At 34.0% G+C, this 21,889-nt stretch overlaps 1 protein-coding gene and 1 pseudogene across 2 annotated transcripts; both read right to left on the reverse strand.

Moving 5' to 3' along the window:
- Window positions 1-7,979: 7,979 nt before the first annotated feature.
- On the reverse strand, window positions 7,980-8,089 carry LOC117280228 (U6 spliceosomal RNA; annotated as a pseudogene).
- A 28-nt stretch (window positions 8,090-8,117) lies between these two features.
- Window positions 8,118-11,587, reverse strand: LOC104110907 (protein SMAX1-LIKE 3-like). 2 transcript variants are annotated; one of them, XM_009620468.4, is made up of 3 exons: window positions 10,119-11,587; window positions 9,456-9,534; window positions 8,118-9,355 (listed from the first exon to the last, which is right to left on the reverse strand). In XM_009620468.4, the coding sequence occupies exons 1-3, from the start codon at window positions 11,282-11,284 to the stop codon at window positions 8,297-8,299; spliced, it is 2,304 nt and encodes a 767-aa protein (XP_009618763.1). In that variant the 5' UTR covers window positions 11,285-11,587; the 3' UTR covers window positions 8,118-8,296. The 2 variants fall into 2 exon arrangements, with proteins under 2 accessions (XP_009618763.1, XP_009618762.1); XM_009620467.4 differs by having other exon boundaries at window positions 9,456-9,561; window positions 10,119-11,586.
- Between the last annotated feature and the right edge of the window lie 10,302 nt (window positions 11,588-21,889).

Raw genomic sequence — 21,889 nt, forward strand, 5'->3', positions numbered from 1 at the left:
TGTCGATGTTCTAGGAATCTTTTGGTATCAACATTTGAAACTTACTCTAACTCTTGTAGTGTTGAACTGTAAAACTTATGTGATTGGGTTACAACATTTTGCTTTTATGGATATTATTAGCTTATCGAACAATATAGATTATGAAGTATTTTATTTTTTTATTTATATAAATTCCAGGTTATTACAAATATTTACATCGTTGCAATAAGCACAAATGTCGTTGCCACAGACAATCTAAACTGTCCCCCAATAAGTCTTGCAAACCGTTTCAAGATGTGCGACAAACCGATGCAATAGGTAATTCAAACCGATGCAATAGAAATAAAATCGTTACAGTAGCGTAATGAAACCGTTAGTATATCAGTAAATAAACGTTGCACTATCTTATATAACCGTTGCAGTATATTATATGGTAACGGTTTCCAACTGTTGTAGTAAATAATATGATAACAATTTTCAATCTTTGCATTAAACTCTATGGTAACGGTTTTCATCAGTTGCAATTGAAAAGAATACTCGTTGTTTCAGACAGAGGAAAAAACACTGCGATAGCTGGACTTATAGCAACGGTTTGGCCAACCGTTGCAAGAACCATTGCTCTAGATCTATTGGCATGCGGGCTGGTGGAACGGCTGCTAAACCGTTCCAATAAATCTATGGCAACAGATTACCTATCTTTTGCCATTTTCCAGTAGTGACACACGGGTACCTATCACTCAGTGAGAAGTTAAAATAATGAAATGGATAATTACCTAACTCAAAAAAGCTACAATAGTTTTTGAAAATTCGGTCACAGATTCTCTGTAAAGAAATAACGGAAAGATTTTTCTAAGCCAAGATAATTCTGCCTATTTATGCTTTCAGTGTGTCTTAATTCCATTAGGTTTTAAAGCAGAGATATCTGAAATTCTCATGTGCTGACTTTCTTACACAAAAATTCCTTATACATGAAGAGAGGAAGAAAGTGTTCTTCAGGTTCATATATATCTTTACAATATTATATACGTTACATAATAAATATCATTATCATATTATCTTTTAGTTATATTATTAATATGACAAGATGATGAAAAAGTACTTGGAAAAGATGATGCACTTAAAAGGTACGAAAAAAGGTGCATAAATGAAAAGTACTCTGAGATAAGAAAAGTTTAAAAATCAATCTGAAAGGGGTGAGAAAAGCTAACAACTTTTTTGGTGTTAAAAGGGCTGTCCACTTTCTGCATTAATACTTTAAAGAATTTCAGTCATTAATAGTTTCATGCATGGTGGAGAATCTCACTTTGCTTCCCTTCTTTCCTTGTGACTTGTGTTCGGATGAGAATTCACTATTTAAATTTAATAGGTTCAGTTTTTAAGATTTTTAATACTGAACTCACTATACTGTTAAAATTATGAGTTCAAATCTAATATTTATTGAAATTTTAGTAAATATTTACATAAAAATTTATACTCCATATCGAAAGTTATGAATTCAGTTGAAAGCCTACGTCCACCCTTGCTTGTGTTCCTTTTGATGGACATTAATCTAGATTACTTATAACCTCTTTCACATCTCAATAATCTGATAGATGTGTTTATATCTATAGTTTATGCCGACCAATTTTTTCCTTCTTTTTTTTTTTTAAGTGTTCGTGTGACGTCTATGATGGAGGACGAGTTAATAAAAATGAGATCAACTCGCCGACTTTTAGATTGACAGGTTTCCAAAGAAAATTAGATGCATATAACATTTTAGACAAATCGTAAATCGTAAAGGGAAAGTAAAATGTTATAACAGTCCAATATATAAGATGTGGGGTTGAAGCTCCGAAGCAGGAGCTACCCTTCAAATGCGAGCGGAACTTTCATTCTTCTTTAGGAGAGCTATACCTTCTTTTTTCAGCCCAAAAAAAAAGAGAATCAAATTCCACGTAATTCACAGTTAATCAGTTAAATAGATCGCTAAGGTAGTCACTTCTTTTTCTCCGGTATTACGCTCCGCCAGCAATGAGCAGATGCATATAAATTTTTTCGAATATCATGAATCGCCGTCTGTCTTCTATTTTCCATAGATAGTCCATTTCTTTTCACAAATTCACATGATACGATGTAAGTTTGGACTTGATGCATAAATCAAAGAATAAATTTGTGAAATTTGTTGGATCAAAAGCAAATAATACGTACTATGAAGCTGTGCACTTCCATATTTTTATTTTTTGGACCAATGATACTTGGTGAAAGTGACTATCCTTTTGACTTCCAAGAATTTTAAAGCTTATTTCCTAGCTAATTACTACTCCCCATCCGTTCACTTCTAATTGTCCACTATACTAAAAATATATTCTCACTTTTATTTATCCATTTTATTAAATCAAGAGGAATTGAAGACAACTTTTTCTTCTTCTTATTTTACCCTTATTAACTACTCATTCCCCAAATTATTTTCAAGACCTTTTGAAATACTATCATTATTAGGGATTATATGATAAAATATATACAATAATTATTATTTCTTAATAGACATAAAAAATTCAAAGTTGACAAGTAAAATTGAACAGGTGGAATAATTAGCTTTTGTAGCCTTCTTTTCCTTGGATCAACGGAAATTAAACTCTCATTTATTAGTTCTTCCTGCCTTATCTCTTAAGTTGATAAAAACATATGCCACGTACCATGGGATGATTTCTTTTATTGTGACTGGCCTTAATCTTGGGCCACACCCATTAAGAAATACAAAATTCTAGATAAAAATAGTTAACGTGATTAAATTACCCTTAATTAAATATTGCAGCATAGTTAGTGTGATAAGTAAAACAAATTAAATTTTTTTATATTATATAAATGGGCACTTATTTTGGACCAAAATAAAAAGGTAAATTGGTCACTTATTGTGGATCGGATGGAGTAGTAAAATATGCTGCTACTATTCAAACTTGCTAATATCAACTTTCGATTTTCTCCCAACTTTTGAGTGATGTAATAAATTATGTTTTTAATGTTATTTTTAAAAAATCATTTTTTCCGGAGAACATAACACCAAGCTGCCCAAGAAACAAAGAGCGAAAAGAGACCACAACCCATTTTTTGCATCGCCATAATGCCAAAATAATTTTTTCCTTTTTCTTCTCAAAGAGGAACAAAACGAATTACGTATCTACTTTGTATTCTACATCAGTTTAATTTAAATTTATTTTAAAGTGAAGTGATTGTTAGTAGCCACTATATTAACTTTATAAAGCCGGGTATTAACTGACATATTCCATTCTTATGATATAGATTTGATTTAAAGTGGTGAGGCTTATGCTTTTGGCGCGATAAACTTATTTTAAAGTTAAAAGGGAAAAACTAAAAGAGAGACAGAGAGAGAGAGAGTAAAACAGCACAGCTTAAAGTTAAGAGATTCTCACAAAATTTTACTACCTTTTTCTTTCGAAACTCTCATTTTTAATTAAATCATTTTAGATTATTTTAATTAATATTTTTGGGAATAACACGTTGCTAATATTCTACAACTTTTTCACGTAATGCTTTCTGGAGATAGGAATGTTGGGTTTACGAAGATCATAGTAGTAAGAAAAAGTGATTCTTTTCCCAAAACGAATCACAAAGCATGAAAAGTAGTGCTCGCACTTTTGATATTTCTTATTTCTGTTTTAGATTTTCCTTTTGTTTTCCTGGAAAAAAATCTGATGTTAACAAAGTGAAAAAGTTGATCCTCCTTTGCAATACGTAATCGATTAAAACACTATATCTTATTTTGTGGGTTTCGACATCCAATAAGTACCTTTGCATTTTAAATAAAAGCCAATAAAAGAGGTTAGTTTTTATAAAACAAATAGAAACAAAAGTGAGGTAAGATATTCTTTTTCCCCGGTACTCGAGATTGGGGCCAAATTTCCTTCACTCTGAGGACTCAAACTCCAGACTTTTTGATTAAAAGTGAAAATATCATATTTATTCTACAATATTAACCTTAAGTGGAGATAAGATGCAGTTGAAATTTGCTGAGTTTAAGGTATATAGCGAGATTTAAAAAAAATTCATCGATCATCTTTACATAAATTCATAAGGTGAAGAGTATCTTGAATTAATCTTGGGTTATGCGGATAGACGTATAAAGAGCTTGAAAACTAGATCAAATTTAGTGGGAGATTGAAATTTGAAAGATTCTAATAACATGTCTTTCTTGTTTTTCTCTCAAGCCTTGTCCCTATAGAATATAGAATTATTAATCAACAATCCAAAAGAATTAGATTACTACCCCTATTATTAACTCAAAATGCATAGCTGGAGAGTATATATTTTTTGGTACACTGGGAAAGATAAATAAATTCTTTAGTATATTTCATAATTTAGAGGACTTTATTATATCGCCTAGGAGAATAAACTTTATTATATTACCCCACACGAAATCCGCATCAATAAAACAAGTGAGATGTGCTGAGTATATAAGTAGACAAACCTTAGACCTTAGTGACACATTTGAAAATCTTGCGGTACTAACCATAAATCAGATAATATTACTAGTGGGTTGAGTTGTTACATATATGATATCAGAGACACACTACGTGTAACCTTGAACGATGATGGGTAAACCTTTCAACGGTCAAATAAGTATAAGGTGAACCCCACATCTTTGACAAGGTGGTGGGACCTAGCTCAGCGAGAACGCTGCGTCTCTAAGGGGAATCCCACGTCTTTGAAAAGGTGTATTTGACACCTCTGGTGAATCCCGTATCGACAAAGTACCGGGAGATGCTAGGTATATAAGTAGACAAACTTTAGACCTTAGTGATACAATTTAAAACCGTGCGAATCTAGGCCTAAAGCGGACAATATGTATTGAACCGTTACAATTTCCTTTTAACATCTTTCCAGATTAGTAAATTTACTTCATGTTTGTACCCTTTGTTTGCCAAAAAGTGATCAACACTTTGATTTACCTACCTTCAGATATGTTTAATGATGGCCTTGTTAGCTCCGACAAATATTTACAATCTTAGATAATAGTTGGCTACATATGAAACTATTTGATTGAAGACAAATGTTCAGATGGAATACTCGCTTTCTCTATTCTTAGTTCCTAAAGGAAAAGTCTTTCTTAATTCCTAAGCCAGATGCTAATCGAACAAAATGATTATGTCTACATTTAGAATCTTACAAGAACATAATTATAGTCTCTTGGCTTTCTGATTTATGCTCTCATTAATAAAGCAAATTTCAAAAAAAGAAAGTAAAAGAACATGGAATTTGAACAAAGAAAAAGAAAAAAGAAGAGGGAAAAAAAGGCAAAGGTGAAAACAACAATACTTTTACTTTTGGTCTGTAAAAACAAATTTCTTAAGGAAAGTTCATTGGGAACGGTTTTCTTTGGGAAAAACAATTAACGAAAAGAAGGAAACCTTATCCTTTTTCTTTTATTCCTCCAGTCTAGAAAAGGAAAAAGAATGAGAAAAAATGTCGGTGACATTAATGAAATTTTTCTTTTTTCTTTTTTCGTGTGAATTTTAACATCCTCTGATGCCAATGATTATCACAAATTAAAGCCTGTGAGCATCTCACAGCTCAAGTACTCAAGAAGAAGGGAAAAAAAAAAAATCTAAACATGCAACTTTCTAAGTGTTAGAACTTAGAAGCAGCAAGCAAACTTTTTCACTTTTTCTCTCTCGAAAAATCAATGAAATGACTAAGAAAATGGAAAGTGATTACCACTGAAAAATAGTTGCTAAAACTGAAGTATGCATCTATTCGTTTTTTATATAATCGTGGTGTTTGTATCAGTTTGTACGCATTTCAATTAATTTCACGAGGTATCTCCTACTTTTCACCGGCACAAATATTGAGTAACTATGTCAATCAAAGTTTGGACAGATAAAAAATAATCTATCTATTCGATTCTAAGCATTTTACTGTGAAGATGTGGATTTTCAACCATTTTCCTTTTTAAAAATTTATTTTACACCTTTTTCTTAAGAGGAAAAAAAAAACTTAAACGTTAGAGTATTACTTATTATCTATTATTTCGTTTCAGCATGGAAATATTGAACTCCCACCATTTAATTTTAGCATTTGCTATTTTATTCATCAAATTACAAATTTGGATGTCTAATTATAGAGTCCATTTGTACGGTGAAAGGTGAGACACGACAGACTTTACCATGATAATGTCATTATATGCTATTCTTGGAGTACACTATCAACACTACTTGTTCCTTTTCTCCTAGGAATTCCCAAAGTAAATAGGAGTATATGGTTCAAATCTCATTATTGTTTGGTGTAAAAACCTGGTTACAAGCCTAAATTTTGTATTACTTTTTCTATGCATTTGTGATATGCTTGAATCATTCAAGGCAAGAATAGTAATAGAGAGGGTCCACCCTTCATAATTTTACTGTAAAACAGTTCTAGAAAGGAAGGAACTGATGATGTTTGTTTGTTATCTAGTTAATCATACATATTGTTTGTATCTTTCAAATCATTCAATAATAATGATATCAAGCATCATAGTGATCTTCTTAATCTTCTATTTCTTTTCTAAAAAAGTCATATCATATGTACTTAGAGGCGGATGATGTAATATATGACCTAAATATATATGCGAAAAATCTTTGAAATTTTAATAAATACTAAATCTTAAATAATTTGAACTCATATATAATAAAATTTTAATAAATATTATAAGAACATTAAACTTGAACTCATAAATAATTTAAATTTTAGATTTACCTCTGTTAATGCAATGTAACTATGACGGTATGACGATCATCACGGATAAGGATTTTTACAGGCATTTTATTTCTAAAAGTATTCAAGTTTTGTGGCTCATAGTTTTTTTACCATCAAATGATGCTTCAATATGTGCAATAGCTCGCTATCGCATTCTAATTGGGCAAAATATAAGCATACAGAACAAAGCATGCCATTGATTAATTATATATAATTTGATTGACAAATCGGTATCTAAGTAAGTATATTTGGTAGAGATTTTGGTCCAGTCCGCCTTCGCATTTGTTATCTTTAATAAAACCCGGGTCTATTACAGCTTGTTTGGATGGTTGTTATCTATTGTATTGCATCATATTGTTACTTTAAATATAATATTTGTTTTGATTGTTATTTAAATTATATTGTATCATATCGTTAAATTCGTCGTTGCGTAACTATGAAAAGTGCCACTTTATGTAACGACCGATTTGGTGTGGTCGCGTCGTTACCTTCCCCCCCCCCCCCCCCCCTTCTTGTCCTTCTATATTATTTTTGAGGTCGAGTATTAAGATTGTAGGTTAGGAGGTAGTTGAGTCTCCCTTACTTCGTACCTTTGTGAGGCTAGTCTTGTAGGATTTTTGTCGATGTCATCTAGTGGCAATGTTGTGTCTTACTACTCCTTTGTTTACTATAGTGTCGGGTCTATGTATTGTCTATCGCATTTGTTTTGCATCTACTTTCTCATTTCCATGGTGTTATTTTTCCTATGGTTTCTATTGGTGATACTGATATTGTCTCCTTTTATTTTCTTGAGCCGAGGGTCTTTCGAAAACAACCTCTCTACTCCCTCGGACTTGAGGTAAGTTCTGCGTACACACTACCCTCCACAGACCCCACTAGTGGGATTTCGCTGGGTAGTTGTTGTTGTTGTTGTTGCCTTTCTATAATATTAAATAATTCTATTTCATTCTTTATCATACCTTTTTATATAATAATTATACATCGTACCTCACTTTTTCATTGTAATATTGCAAGTTTATTTTTCATATTGTTGGTTCATGACATCATAAAATGACGGCAAATAATACAATTTATCCAAACATTGTATATATCAAATGATACAGTACAATACAATATATTATGCAACGATATATAATAACCATCCAAACAAGTTGTTAGTTACCAAAAAAACGATAGGCACTTAGTAACGTAATAGCATAAAAGAGGTTTTTAGGCCATGAGATCTGAGGTTGCAATGGTGGAAAGAGAAGTAAAAAAAAATTGGAGGAGAAAAGAATCTTGGATGAAGAATCATTTCTCGATTTGTGCGTGTTATTTTTATACAGAAGTCATGCTAATCTTATCTATATCATTTCAATTTTATCGGATGTCCTAAAAGGATGAATCTTGAACGAAGAGAAGTAAATATATAGTATTAAGGAATTAATTCTATTTGGAAGTTCTATTTACAAAAACTTTAGTACAGAAACAAGAGGTTGTCATAACTCTTTGACCTTCTGTTTGAAAGAAAAGAAACACATGCATAAAGTAAAAATGAAGAAATTAATAAAGAAAATCATCTCATCACCGAATAATAGCTATCTAGATTCTATTCTTCTACAGCTCTTGAATTTTGGAAAAAAATGCATCTGTCCACACTATGAAGAAGCCCAATATCATCAATATTGGACAAATCTTCATCTCTTTCTTGATCATAATCAATGGAGATATTCAAATCCAAAGAAAGACAAGGACTTCTTGTAGTTTCTTCAGATGATTTTTGCTTCACAGTAGGAGAACAAGCTCTTGACTTAGAACTAAAATTCTCACAACTCAAAATGATAATGGCATCATTTAGACTCAATTCTTCACCACTTGAATTTGTGACAATTCCTCTTTCAATAGCTTTCTTGATTCCCCTTTGAGAAAAATAATCCACTTGTTCAATATCTTCTAAGAAGAAAACACAACGAGAATTATTAGAAGAAACTACTGCTTGAGCAAATTTGTCAATGTAGCTCCAACTTTGTTCATTTCTTGACCTTTTGTTCCTAAAATCTTCTGTTGAATCTGCCTTAAAACTGCTCAAAGCAATTGATACAAAATTAGAATATGATCCAAACACAACCTTTGCCAATTCTCTAGCAATTTTCTCCTTGGCTTGAACATCAGGACCTTGGAAAAATAACCAAGTTTCTTCTTTTGCTTCACTATCAATATTTAGTGATTTTTCTTTTCTTCTAATCATTCCAGACCTGCATTGCAATATTGTGGCAGCAATTTCATGGACAATTTCCTTTTGCCATGGGACTATTTCCTCTAATGCATTGGACAAAATGTTCAAATTTTCAGAATTGAATTCCTTCAACTTTGGAACACACTCCATTTCCATAATAACATCACTTGAATTAGAAGCAGAATTAGGGGTAGAGTTTGGAGTAGATGATAATAATGCAACATTATTTCCTTTGTCGTTGTTGTGGTCAGGAATGTAGATTCTTAAACTTGTCTCACATGTTTTCCTATTGGCCCAAAATGGCAAATTATGGTCCAAATTTGCATTTGAAGAAGGAAAGGACAAACTTCTTTCAAAACTTTTAGTCTGTTTATGCATAGAACTGCATGTTGTAATCCACTTGTTGTGCAGCTCTTTGACCGATACACAGTTCTGAATTGGAAAAAGAAAAGTTAGTTTTCTAGAAAAAAGAGAAAGGAAAAGAAGAAGGCGTTGTTTTGATGTGTGGAAAGCTAAAGATTCGAAAAATAACCTGATCATTATTAGGAGTAGTACTATTTCTTTGCATCTCATCTTGAAGCCATGAAGGTAGACTTGACAACGTAGACTCACTGTTAAAAGCACTGTTTTGTGTATCACTGTTAAGAAAATTCAAAGGCAAAAATGAAGTATGTGTTTGATATAAACATTATATTGCTCAAGAACAGCATGCAACCTTTTTTGTTTGTTGGAGAAACTAAAGGGTCATTCACAATTAAATGGGAGGAAAAGAAAGTAAAGGAAAAAAGAAGAAGATCGAGAAACAGCGATGCTTTTGAGGAATGCTTATAGAAAACATAAAAGAGGGTAATGCTTTTCTTCTTTCTAGATCTTTTATCTTTTTCACCACAAAATCTTGGGTTACTCTCTTCAAAATGAATTCCAAGAAACCTAATTTTATCAGTTTTTGGGTGTAAAGTTATGTTGCTCGATTTCTCTAAAATTTTAGTTGCACTCTGTGTGTCGAATGCTAAAAAATGCATAATATTTGAAGGATAAAAACAATATGACTGACAATTTTAGAATATCCGAGGAACATAGTCGGTAAGGCATATGGAAGATGGAATACTAAGTCCAATTTAAAGTAAAAATTCAACAAAACAAAAAGGCAAGAAAAGAATGAATTCATAATTAGTCAGTCAAAAACAGTTATTACCTGTCAGGTTTAAGACTGAGGCCCAAACTGCCACCAGGGACTGTAACAGGATGCAGACCCCAAATAGATTCCAATGAACTGTTACCACTTTTGCATCTCATGTAAGTTTGAAATGTTGCAATTCCCACAAGCCAAAAATTTTCATTTTCCCCAAAACTACATGCCAATCTCCCAAGTTCCATAATCATGTGCTCCACAGAACAATAGTAGCTAATTCTCCCTTGCCCACCACAACTATTAACCCTAAAATCAGCAATCCATTTAAGATCTCCTAAGTACAAAACAACTCCTTTTGCTACTAAACTCTTGACAAGACAAGTCAACTCTCCTATTCTTTGTTCAACTTCTTCTCTTTGGATATTACCAAAAGTTAAAAGTGGTAAACTAATGAACTTCACTTCTTTTAAAACTTGAGGGACATCTCTATTATCAACTTTATTCATCACCCCTTTAATCACACCTTCTAAACTATCAAGACATTCACCAACTATCACAATACTTTTCTTTCTTTTGTTCATTAAACTCTCCACTACACTCATCACATCCTCATCTTTAACAGAAATAGGAGTAATTACTTTACTACTTGTTACTACTTGGCTATTTTCTTTACTTGAATTAGGAGAAGGATTTTGAGAGCAAAGCTCTAAAGAAACAGCTTGTTCCACATTGGTTTTGACTTGAGGACTAGAAAAACCAGCTTCCCTCATAACCCTACTCACACTAGGATCATCTAATATAGAAATAATAAGTTGCTCAAGCTCTATTTTCACAGCTAAAAGAGGCTGTTGTTGATTCTCAATCGACCCTCGCCTTTGGTGGGCTTGGGCTCGCTTGAAGGCAGCAATAAGCGCGTTAGAAATGGAAGGATACTGAGATTGATGATGATGGCCATGGCCTAATAACATGGGGCTAGAAGACGATGCAGGTAGACGATTTAATGCAACGTTGAAGCAAAGCTCTAGGGCTTTGCATTGGAGGGGATGAGAATGAGATTGAAGACAAGCTGTTTTGAATATACCATTTGAAGAAGAAAGCATAGTGTTTGCTACATGAAGAGGTGTTACTTGGGCATGGCCGCGACGTTTAGCAAGTTGCACAGCTTGTTTTACAACAGCTGCTGCTTCAGTTGTTAGAGCTTGTTGTATTGTGCAGCCTCCTGTTCTCATATTTTGATGAATTATTCACTTCTAAAGAAGGAAAAAAGAAGTTGGAAAGTTGTAGGATTAAGGAAGTGAAAATCTTGTTTTCATGTGTACAAAGTTAGGAGTAGCAAAAATAGAAAGAAGCTAGAAACTTGATAGTTTAATTTGTGCTGTATTTGACTGGAATTGAAGAAGAGATCCAAAGAACTCAAGAAAACCCTAAGAAGCCTTTGCAAAGATGTACAGAAGCTGAAATCTATTCTAGGATTGTGTAAAGAGAGGAGAACAGAATTGAAGAAATAATATAAGGGGGGAGGGGATATTTTATATGTATATATTTTACAGTGAGAGTGTGTGTATGGAGAGGGGGGGGGGGGGGTTGTTCTTTTCTTGTAAGTGAGGTAAATTTTGGGGTTCAAAGGAAATTTTGTAGTGGAAAGTGGAATGCATGTGCTGACAAGGAGGATGAATTATACCAGTACTAAAGGCAACTCAGCCTTACTCTGCTTGTATACACACATTATTTTAGTATAAATATACAAATAAATCTACTTTTAGGACATGGAATGTGGAAGTGGAACTCTCCCTTTCATGCAATTATTATACTAGTCTTTAGCTATTTAAATCATAAAGGTAATATAGTATTGGATATATATGAACGCATCAATATTGTACATTTGGAACAGCAAAATCTTGGTCTGATCGTACATCAATTTTTAGTGGTTATAGCATTTTGACATGCACCTGGAGAAAAAGGTACAAGATTGGAAATAGCTAGACTAGATACAACACTAGGTTTAACTTTAACTCAAAAGACGGAATTTCCTCCAAACCTCTCCCTTCTCAAAAGCAAAAAAAAATAAAAGAATATATGAATTTTAAAAAGAAAAATGCTTTACAAAATCTATATCTTAACTTTTTTGAAAAATGTTATGGAACTCTGATAATAGTTTATTAAGGAAATTAATTTCTGACTTTAATGCTTTCGTTCGTTCCTCCAATTAATTAGTAGAAATCTTTGAAATTTTTTAGCAACTAGTTGAAAAGGATTTACATGTGACTGCCTCATGTATTTGAAGGGAAGAGGAGGAGAAATTAGTTTGGGGGTGGGGGTTGGGGGTGGGGGAAGTGTTTCTCATGGAGTATATATATATATGTACTGATCACGCCCAACTATGCCTTATAAAAAGGATTAAGCAGTCGTTACAAATATAATTCGGTTTACAAGTCCGGAGTCGAATCTCACAGAGAACTAAAGCTTAGCTACACCTGTTCAATATTGCTAAGAAACACAAGGCCAAACAATTTCCTAATTATAGAGATGATAATATTTATTTCTAACTAATTAACTAACAACTATTATAAAGTAGTAAAATTATCAACTAACAAGGATGAAATTTGAGACAAGACTAAGGAGGTCTAGAGTTATGATTTCCCCAATTGTCAAAATTTTTTCCGCTACATTTCCTATAAATTTGCCTAAGTCTTCTCTACCGATCATGAGCACTCTAACTGTCGTAACTCTCTCCCGAGTAATTACCACAATTTACTAGATATATTCTCCCGAATTACGCTAGTCGACATTAAGTACAGCTCACTCAGATCGTACCAAGGTTTCGTTATCCCTAATCACACCTTTAAACCTTCTGTATTGATCCCTCATATACGTTTAGGAGTGATGTTATTCAACAACTACCTAAATATGCACTCTCTCCAGAGTAATACATACTAAATAGGCACAACTAATTGAGGGCCCTTCAATCAACCACAAGAATAATATAGTTGAACAAATAGAGAAAATACTACGGCAAATCTATATTAATGTAACAAGAAAATTATCATCCAATAGGTTCCATCAAAACCCTAGATAACAAATTAGCTATTCATAATAGTATGCATAACTACAATACTATAATTCATAATCAATAATGAAAATAGGAAGAAGGAAGTGAAAAACTCGTAGAAGAATTCTCCGCCTTGCTCCTAATGTGTTCTTTCCTCCTTAGGTCGAATCCCCGGTCTAATATCGGTCTCTCTATCCAATCTCGGTCTCTTCTTCAAAAGTGGCATTTTTAGGTTTATTTATATGTGTAGGAAAAGACCTAAACGTGTATGCCAAGTTCTAGTCAAACTCGAAAACGAATTAAGTCTTCAAAACTCGGATTGAACCTGGCCCCAGACCTGGCGTCGCCAGCCTAATGCCTGGTTTAGCCTGGCTTTTGGATGGTCTCGCCAGGATAAAGCTTGGTTAAGCTGACCTTTGCCTGGCCTCGCCAGGTCTCTCCTTTTCAATGTTCTCGAGCACACTTTCAATGTTTATGTATCCTTTTTGCTCTACTTTCATCTCCAATTCACCTACACATAAAATAGACTCCATTATGCGCAAATAAAGTATAATTTATCATTAAAGCATGTAAAATGCAAGGCACATAATGTACGAAACTATGAAATTATAGCCACACATCAATACCCCATACTTAAACATTGCTCGTCCTCGAGCAATCAAACTACACTTATAGACACGACTTTTTTAAACAATTCTCCTAACTCATTACACCAAGAATTTTTAAAATAGTTTAAGCACACAAGTGTGACATCCCCGCCTCAAGATTCGACTCACAAATACCATACTTTATTCATAATTCACTTACTTACTCTAACATGAATGTCAACAACATTATCTTTCCTTTATGAATCATGTGCCCTCACCCAATCAAAGAGCTTAGTTCCACACACAATGAATTTTAAGAACATAGGAACTCAAGATAGACAAAATTCACTTGCTCTCAGAAATAACATTCATATGCCACAAATGATGCACCATAGGCTTGCCCGTAGTGTAATACTCTACTAATCGAGTTCATTCAGTCTAAGATCAAGTAGGACTTTCATTGGTTGTAATGTAGGCTGCGGGTCGGGTAAGATACATTTGGATATGAGTGACTACACCTCCCTTAAGCACTATAATACATATACTTTAACACACATCCCATACTTATGCCAAACCAAACATTCCACCTTCACTTCAATTTATATTACCCCATATTTCTTTAAGCATAAGTATATCACTAGCCACCATCATCAAGACTTATTTTTCATTTTTTTTAAGTGGCTTCGATTGTTAACTCTTTTTTTTTTCTTAATGCACCTTTCTCCTTATTTCAATTGTTCCACTCAAAAGCCAGCCCACCACCCCACACTTTGACCTTTTCATAATTTCTCACAATTCAAGTGCTTATGAGAGGTTACAAGGTTCAAATATATGATCTGTTAAAATAAAGGGGTACGGCTTGTAATGTGGATACCAAAGAAACATGATTATAGGATCAACGAGGTTAACTACGATACATAATATTTAGGTAGGTAAACTTTATATATCTGGCTTAATAAAGAAATGCCTATATCACTTCCTAGACTGAACAATACTACTATTTCGCTTCGCACACACACGGGAAAAGTTATAGACATCAAATGCAGGGCATAGAATACATACAAAACCTCACACAAACATGGCACATCATTCACTCAGGATTGGTTTCATCGCGACACTCGAGTCAAAGTAGTTAAGAAAAATTAAGAATCTACGATTTGAGGTATTTATGCGAGAGTCAAAAACCGAGCCTAAGCGTCACAACCATAGTACTAACTATTCTCAAGGCATAACAAACCTAAAAGATATCGCTGCAATTCAATTCATCTCACACTAGCTCCTACTCCTAAAAAATATAAAACTAACTACACCCGATTCAAACAAAATTTTTGAAAAAGAACCGTGGCATAAAAAAAACCAAGGGGGAATTACTACACTACCTACAAAGAAAATCTTTTTTTTAGACTTAAATCCCTCAAGAAAAAAAATTAATTAATTAAACTAACACAACTAAAATAGCATAGAAATCACCCAGACAATCTCCTCACCCCACACTTAAAATTGTGGATTGTCTCCGATGCACATCATAACTAATAAGAGGGTAAAAGAAACTCTGTGGTAGGCCAAAGGCCGAAGCACTAGCAACTCATGGGGTACTCAGACTTCTCCCATGCTTGGTCCTTCGTACGGGTACCTCACACTTAGTTCCAACCATCTGGTTTGGCATCCTTCCAATAGCTTTGCTTTCCATGCTCCTAGAAAATCAAAAATCGACACTACAAAAATAAAAATAAAAAATAAAAATAAAAGAAACAGTAAAGCTGGGTTGCCTCCCAACAAGCGCTTGATTTAACGTCGCGGCACGACGCGAATCACTTTCTGCCTCCACTTTGAACTTATGAATTGGACCCAAAGTTTTGATTCTGCTCTATGATCATGCTCCTGGGGTGGTAGAACGAATCTGACTGGCCTAATAAAACAATGTAGTATTATGCAGTTCTTGGCCTTTAGATGAGATGTGTATTCCCGACTTTCTGGCAAGAAGAATTTCAGAATGTAGGCACCTGGTTCCTCATTCCTTGACTCCTCAAGTGGCCCGGATGACTCTATTTCTATATCATCATCCAAATACAATGTGAAAAAATGCTTGGAGTGTGGACCAATGCGCTTAACTACATGAACATTGGGACTGTCTACATCCTCAACACTAATCACACTAGAGTCAACTAAATATTTATCATAAATGTCCTTGCTTGACTCTAGTATCTCTTCTACAACATCGACATCCTCAAATTCTAGTTTGATTGATTGTTGGTGTTCTACTATAGACCCCTCTATTGGTACCTCAATTTCTGCATCTAATTCACGCTCTTCTTGGATACTATTCACAATATTGGCTTATTGAGCATTAAGATCTTCAACGAGTTGACTCACTTGAACTTTCAAGTTGTGAATAGTTTCCTCTTGCCTTTCTATCTGCAACTGTCTTTTACTATTTTGTTCCACAAGACACTTTAACATATCATATTGTTCCATAAAGCACTTTTGCATATCCTTGATCTCTTTCAGGTCATCATCCCTGGGTTCTTTATTCCTATTAATTTCACAAAAAAAAGAAGAACCATCAAAGTAAGGGGTTGGGGGAACACAAGAAATATAAGCACAACCATGAAAGTGACCATCTTGACCACCATATATATCACACACATTTCACACATAAGATTGAGTTGGTGCACATAACTCGCTCTCGAAAATATTTTGATAATTTTTTCAAGGGTGGTTTCCACCACTATATGCATAAGGAGGATCAAAAGTAGAATTACCAACATCAAAACTCACATAATTCCAAGATGCCATGTTTTAAAATTAACAAGTGAAACAAAAATAAAATAAAATCAAATCAAATACAAGAAAGCAAAAATAAAAGTTCAAACTTGCAACCTAGCAATATATACACCTACAGCTAAACCGTTAGTTCCCCGGCAACGGCGCCAAAATTTGATCACACCCAACTATGCCTTATAAGAAGGACTAAGCAGTCGTTGCAAATATAATCTGGTTTACAAGTCCGGAGTCGAATCCCACAGAGAACTAAGGCTTAGCTACAATTGTTGAATATCGCTAAGAAACACAAGGCCAAACAATTTCCTAATTATAGAGATGATAATATTTATTTCTAACTAATTAACTAACAACTATTATAAAGTAGTAAAATTATCAACTAACAAGGATGAAATTTGAGACAAGACTAAGGAGGTCTAGAGTTATGATTTCCCCAATTGTCAAAATCTTTTCTGCTACGTTTTCTATAAATTTGCCTAAGTCTTCTCTACCGATCATGAGCACTCTAACTGTCGTAACTCTCTCCCGAGTAATTACCACAATTTACTAGACATATTCTCCCGAATTACGCTAGTCGACATTAAGTACAGCTCACTCAGATCGCACCAAGGTTACGTTATCTCTAATCCCACCTTTAAACCTTCTGTATTGATCCCTCATATACGTTTAGGAGTGATGTTATTCAACAACTACCTAAATATGCACTCTCTCCAGAGTAATACATACTAAATAGGCACAACTAATTGAGGGCCGTTCAATCAACCACAAGAATAATATAGTTGAACAAATAGAGAAAATACTACGACAAATCTATATTAACGTAACAAGAAAATCATCCTCCAATAGGTTCCATCAAAACCCTAGATAACAAATTAGCTATTCATAATAGTATGCATAACTACAATACTATAATTCATAATCAATAATGAAAATAGGAAGAAGGAAGTGAAAAACTCGTAGAAGAATTCTCCGCCTTGCTCCTAGTGTGTTCTTTCCTCCTTAGGTCGAATCCCCGGTCTAATGTCGGTCTCTCTGTCCAATCTCCGTCTCTTCTTCAAAAGTGGCATTTTTAGGTCTATTTATATGTGTAGGAAAAGACCTAAACGTGTATGCCAAGTTCTAGTCAAACCCGGAAGCGAATTAAGTCTTCAAAACTCGGATTGGACCTGGCGTCGCCAGCCTAACGCCTGATTCAACCTGGCTTTTGGATGGCCTTGCCAGGCTAAAGCCTGGTTAAGCTGGCCTTTGAGTGGCCTCGCCAGGTCTCTCATTTTCACTGTTCTCAAGCACACTTTCAACGTTTAAATATCTCTTTTGCTCTACTTTCATCTCCAATTCACCTAAACATAAAATAGACTCTATTATGCGCAAATAAAGTATAATTTATCATTAAAGTATGTAAAATACAAGGCACATAATGTACGTAACTATGGAATTATAGCCACACATCATGTACATAGGAAAATGAAAGAGAAAGAAGAGGTGTGGAAAGGGCATCTGTCCGAGGGAATCAGCAATTCTGTACAATTCTCTTTTAAACTCAAGACAAGGAATAAAGGGTTTCAATATAGTACTAATTTATATGTTACTTTTTATTTTTTGAGATTCAAACTTTTTAATTTTAACGGTATGTTTGAATATATAGAATTTTTAAATTTTTCGAAATAAAATTTATATATTTAAAAACTACAAAAAATATTATAAATCACAATAATTAATAATTCAAAATATTTAAGGGCATATTAAAAAATTACGGTCAAAGAAACTCTCGAAATAGGAATAGCATCTCATAAATTGGGACGGAGCGATGATTAATTGACTACTTATTACATGGACACATGTCTAATAAATTGTTTAAGTTGATCTCATATGTAGTTCTAGGTAAGGATTCACTCTTGCAAACGGCCTATGAAGTTCTAATCAACCTAGCGGCGAATCCAATTATGCACATTCAGTAGAACACTGATGTTTTAAGATGGAACTTATTATATGTGTAAAAAATAAGTATAATTATACAGTTCAAGTATATGTTTAGAACTCGCTCACTTCATTTAGATTATACAATATTTAAATTCTATATCTGATCAACTTGTGTAGTGTCTACCCTAATATTTAGTTGTTTAACGCTCAATCCTTCTTAATTTTCCTTAATTAAGATTATTTCATGTGGAATTTTAATTATTCTACTTCTATGTTTCAGTAACTTGATTACTTATTTAATCTTTCTAGTGAAGACGACCAATCAAATAACGTCCATCGACCATTGTTCTCCAAATAATTAGAGATACTAGTCTAAAACTTCAAATAGTCAATCTGTTTGACGTTCTTCCCTTTACGTTTATAAGGAGGTTTGTGGGGGCGATTTTCATTTTTGTCTTGGACCATGCAATAAGTTAGTGGTCTCATTCTTTAACAGCGTGAGATATTTAACATATAAAGAAGAGCTATTCCACTCTGAATCCACCGCATATACCTTTGCAAAAACCGATAGAGAAACAAAATCAAGAAATAAACCAATTAAGACAAAATGTATAATAAGTATGAACATATTGTACACAATTAACGAAAGATCTCCTTTTTGTTCATCATCCCCATATAAAGTGAGTTTATGCAGGGAATTCTCTTTTTTCTTTTTGTGGGTTTTTGCTGCTACCCTCTGAGAGTGACTTGTGGGATCTCAATTATAAGAATACCCTAAGAATGTTTCTAGAGAGGTCCCAATTAGAAGAATGTTTAGCATTTCAAATGAAGAGACATGACAAAGGGCCCTTGTCATGATCGTATGGGAATGTCTCCAAATTCCAGCCGGCCTTATTTCTCTTTGTTTCAGCCATCTTTAAAAATTAAAGCATATTTATTTAAATAGAAGGAAAAATTGTATTGTATAACCGCTCTCAAAATAATAGTCGAAATATATATATATTTTTAATATTTTTTGTGTATCTATATATTTATGTATGTTATATGCAAATTTTATACAATTTTGTGGCTACTCGATGTAGATAGTTTCAGCCGAGGATTAAAAGTGATATTTACCCTCATTATTATGTTGATTGTTAAGTACCACCAACACAATGAAAACCTCTAATGTAGTGATATAAAGTTTTCAATAAAAATATTTTAGATTATAAGTTCGACTTCTAGTTGCGACATTTCATTTGGCATTAACTGATTTCTTTTGTCTTCAATCCTGCTTCCACCTTGACCCCGATCATCATGGACGAAGTTATGGACGAAGTTAGGGGCGTTCCTTTTTCGAAAAGTTATACTGTATATAAATTTATATGTATATAAGGTCAAATCTTTGACCTTTTCGCGTATTTACTTTTTTAATTTTATGTATTCCTTTGATGAAAATACAACCTCCGCTGATCCCGACCCCTCTACCAAAAAGAAAGAAAAAAAATATTAAAGCAAAGAAAGCCTGTCAACTTCGAAGTATGCATGGAAGTCATTTTTTTCTTTTTCTTGTTTTTTCTTCAAAGTATTGGTGCGGCATGGATAAAATAGAAACTTACTTCCGGTGGTTTGTGTGACAAGAAGGTACTACCAAAACTTAAAGGTATATTTTATAGAGCAATGGTCAGACCGGCTATGTTGTATGAGGCTGAGTGTTGGCCAGTCAAGAGCTCTCACGTCGAGAAGATGAAGGTAGCAGAGACGAGGATATTGAGATGGATGTGCGGGCACACCAGATTAGATAGGATTCAGAATGAAGTTATTCGGGACAAGGTGGGTGTAGCCCCTATTGAGGACAAAATGCGGGAAGTACGACTTAGATGGTTTGGACATGTGAGAAGAAGAAGCATAGACGCTCCGGTAAGGAGGTGTGAGAGGCTGACATTGGAGGGCCTTAGGAGAGGTAGAGGTAGGCCGAAGAAGAGTTAGGGTGAGGTGATTAAGCATGACATGGCACAACTACAGCTGACCGAGGACATGACCCGTGGTAGGAAGGAGTGGAGGTCTAAGATTAGGATAGTAGGTTAGGTAGTCTAGATTATTCATACCGGTAGTGTTAGTACGTTTGGTTAGTAGTAGGCTTATTTGAATTTTGTTTTCTGCTTCTACATGGTTTTTCGACGTTGTCCCGTATTGTTTCTTGTTATTATTGTGGTACCTATGTTTGCCTGAGCCAAGGGTTTATTGAAAACAACCTCTCTACCTCCACAAAGGTAGAGGTAAGGTCTGCGTACACACTACCCTCTCCAAACTCCATTACGTGGGATTATATTGGGTACGTTATTGTTGTTGTTTTTTCTTCTGCCTTGGTTCATTGCAGCTAGCTTGGTAAAGGCATTGTGAGGGAAAGTAAAAGAGCATAAAAAAACAGAAACTTTGCTGTAGTAAATGGTCCAAAACTGAAAGTATATTTATCTTCTTTCAAGGGAAGCTAATGTGCCTTATTTCAGCTGTATCATAGACTCCAGTCAAAAAAACTTTATCTCTCCCCTCTTCTTTCGTGGCCTAAAAAGACATACAAAGGTTGTTTAAATGTAATAAAGAGAGTACTCTTGTAAGCTAAAAAAGGAGTGTTTGAATGAAAGCAAGGAACTCTTTTTAATTAAGCACATACAAAACAATATCACCCATACAGAGTATAAGATTTCTATCTCAATCACAAACTGTAAAAAGTTGTTCTAATATATAGATAAACCAACTGTTATTAAAAGTCATACCATTAGTTTAATTTCTTGGTAGTTCTTTTTATAGGTTGGGCCACTCCGAGATCTGTGATGCTAAAGATAGCTAGCTAGGGACCTTATCTTTTAACTATTAGTCCTGGTTTTTCCATATTTGATGCCTGGATAATGCACATTAAACCTACTTTCAAGTTTGGACTCATCTATGTTATATATATAAACTAAGAGATCCGAATTACTCTTCGATTTTATATTCCATTACCAATGTACTTACCGGAGAATGGTAATATAACAGGATAGTTGTAAATAAAAAGAGGAGATCCTTATAGAGTCATAAAAGATCTATTTACTCCTTTGGACTCGTAACCCACGATGCATAAACTGACTCAATGTTTGGACTGCAAAGAAAATATCTGGTCTTGTAATAGCCACTAACACCAATTCCCCCACGCCGAGGATTGAACATTTGAAGCGTGAGCAATATAACATGAGGGTCCGATATGGGTGAAACATAAATTGGGTAGGTCTGGCTTCGATACCATGTTGAAATGAGCGAGCTAGGTTGAAGAAGAGAGCTTGAGAAGAAAGACGGTTATATAGAGAGAAAATATTTGAGCAAAATATATTCCAACTTAACTTCAATACAACTGTACATATATATTTCTACTATTCCTTAACTGCCTAACTTAAACAGCTTCTGACTCACTTCTAGCTAACAAACCATTTAAGAAACAAAGTACTATACTGTATTTACAATGTACAACTAATCCAGCAGCT

The sequence above is a fragment of the Nicotiana tomentosiformis genome, chromosome 2 (genome assembly GCF_000390325.3).
Source record: "Nicotiana tomentosiformis chromosome 2, ASM39032v3, whole genome shotgun sequence".
NCBI lineage: Eukaryota > Viridiplantae > Streptophyta > Magnoliopsida > Solanales > Solanaceae > Nicotiana > Nicotiana tomentosiformis.

Excerpts from the sequence above, each read along its gene's own strand:
- LOC104110907 (XM_009620467.4), bottom strand. The coding sequence starts at position 11,284 with ATGAGAACAGGAGGCTGCACAATACAACAAGCTCTAACAACTGAAGCA. Across the intron at positions 9,562-10,118 it reads CTCAGTCTTAAACCTGACAG|TGATACACAAAACAGTGCTT; the intron begins GTAATAACTGTT and ends TTTTCTTAACAG. Across the intron at positions 9,356-9,455 it reads CTACTCCTAATAATGATCAG|AACTGTGTATCGGTCAAAGA; the intron begins GTTATTTTTCGA and ends TTTCCAATTCAG.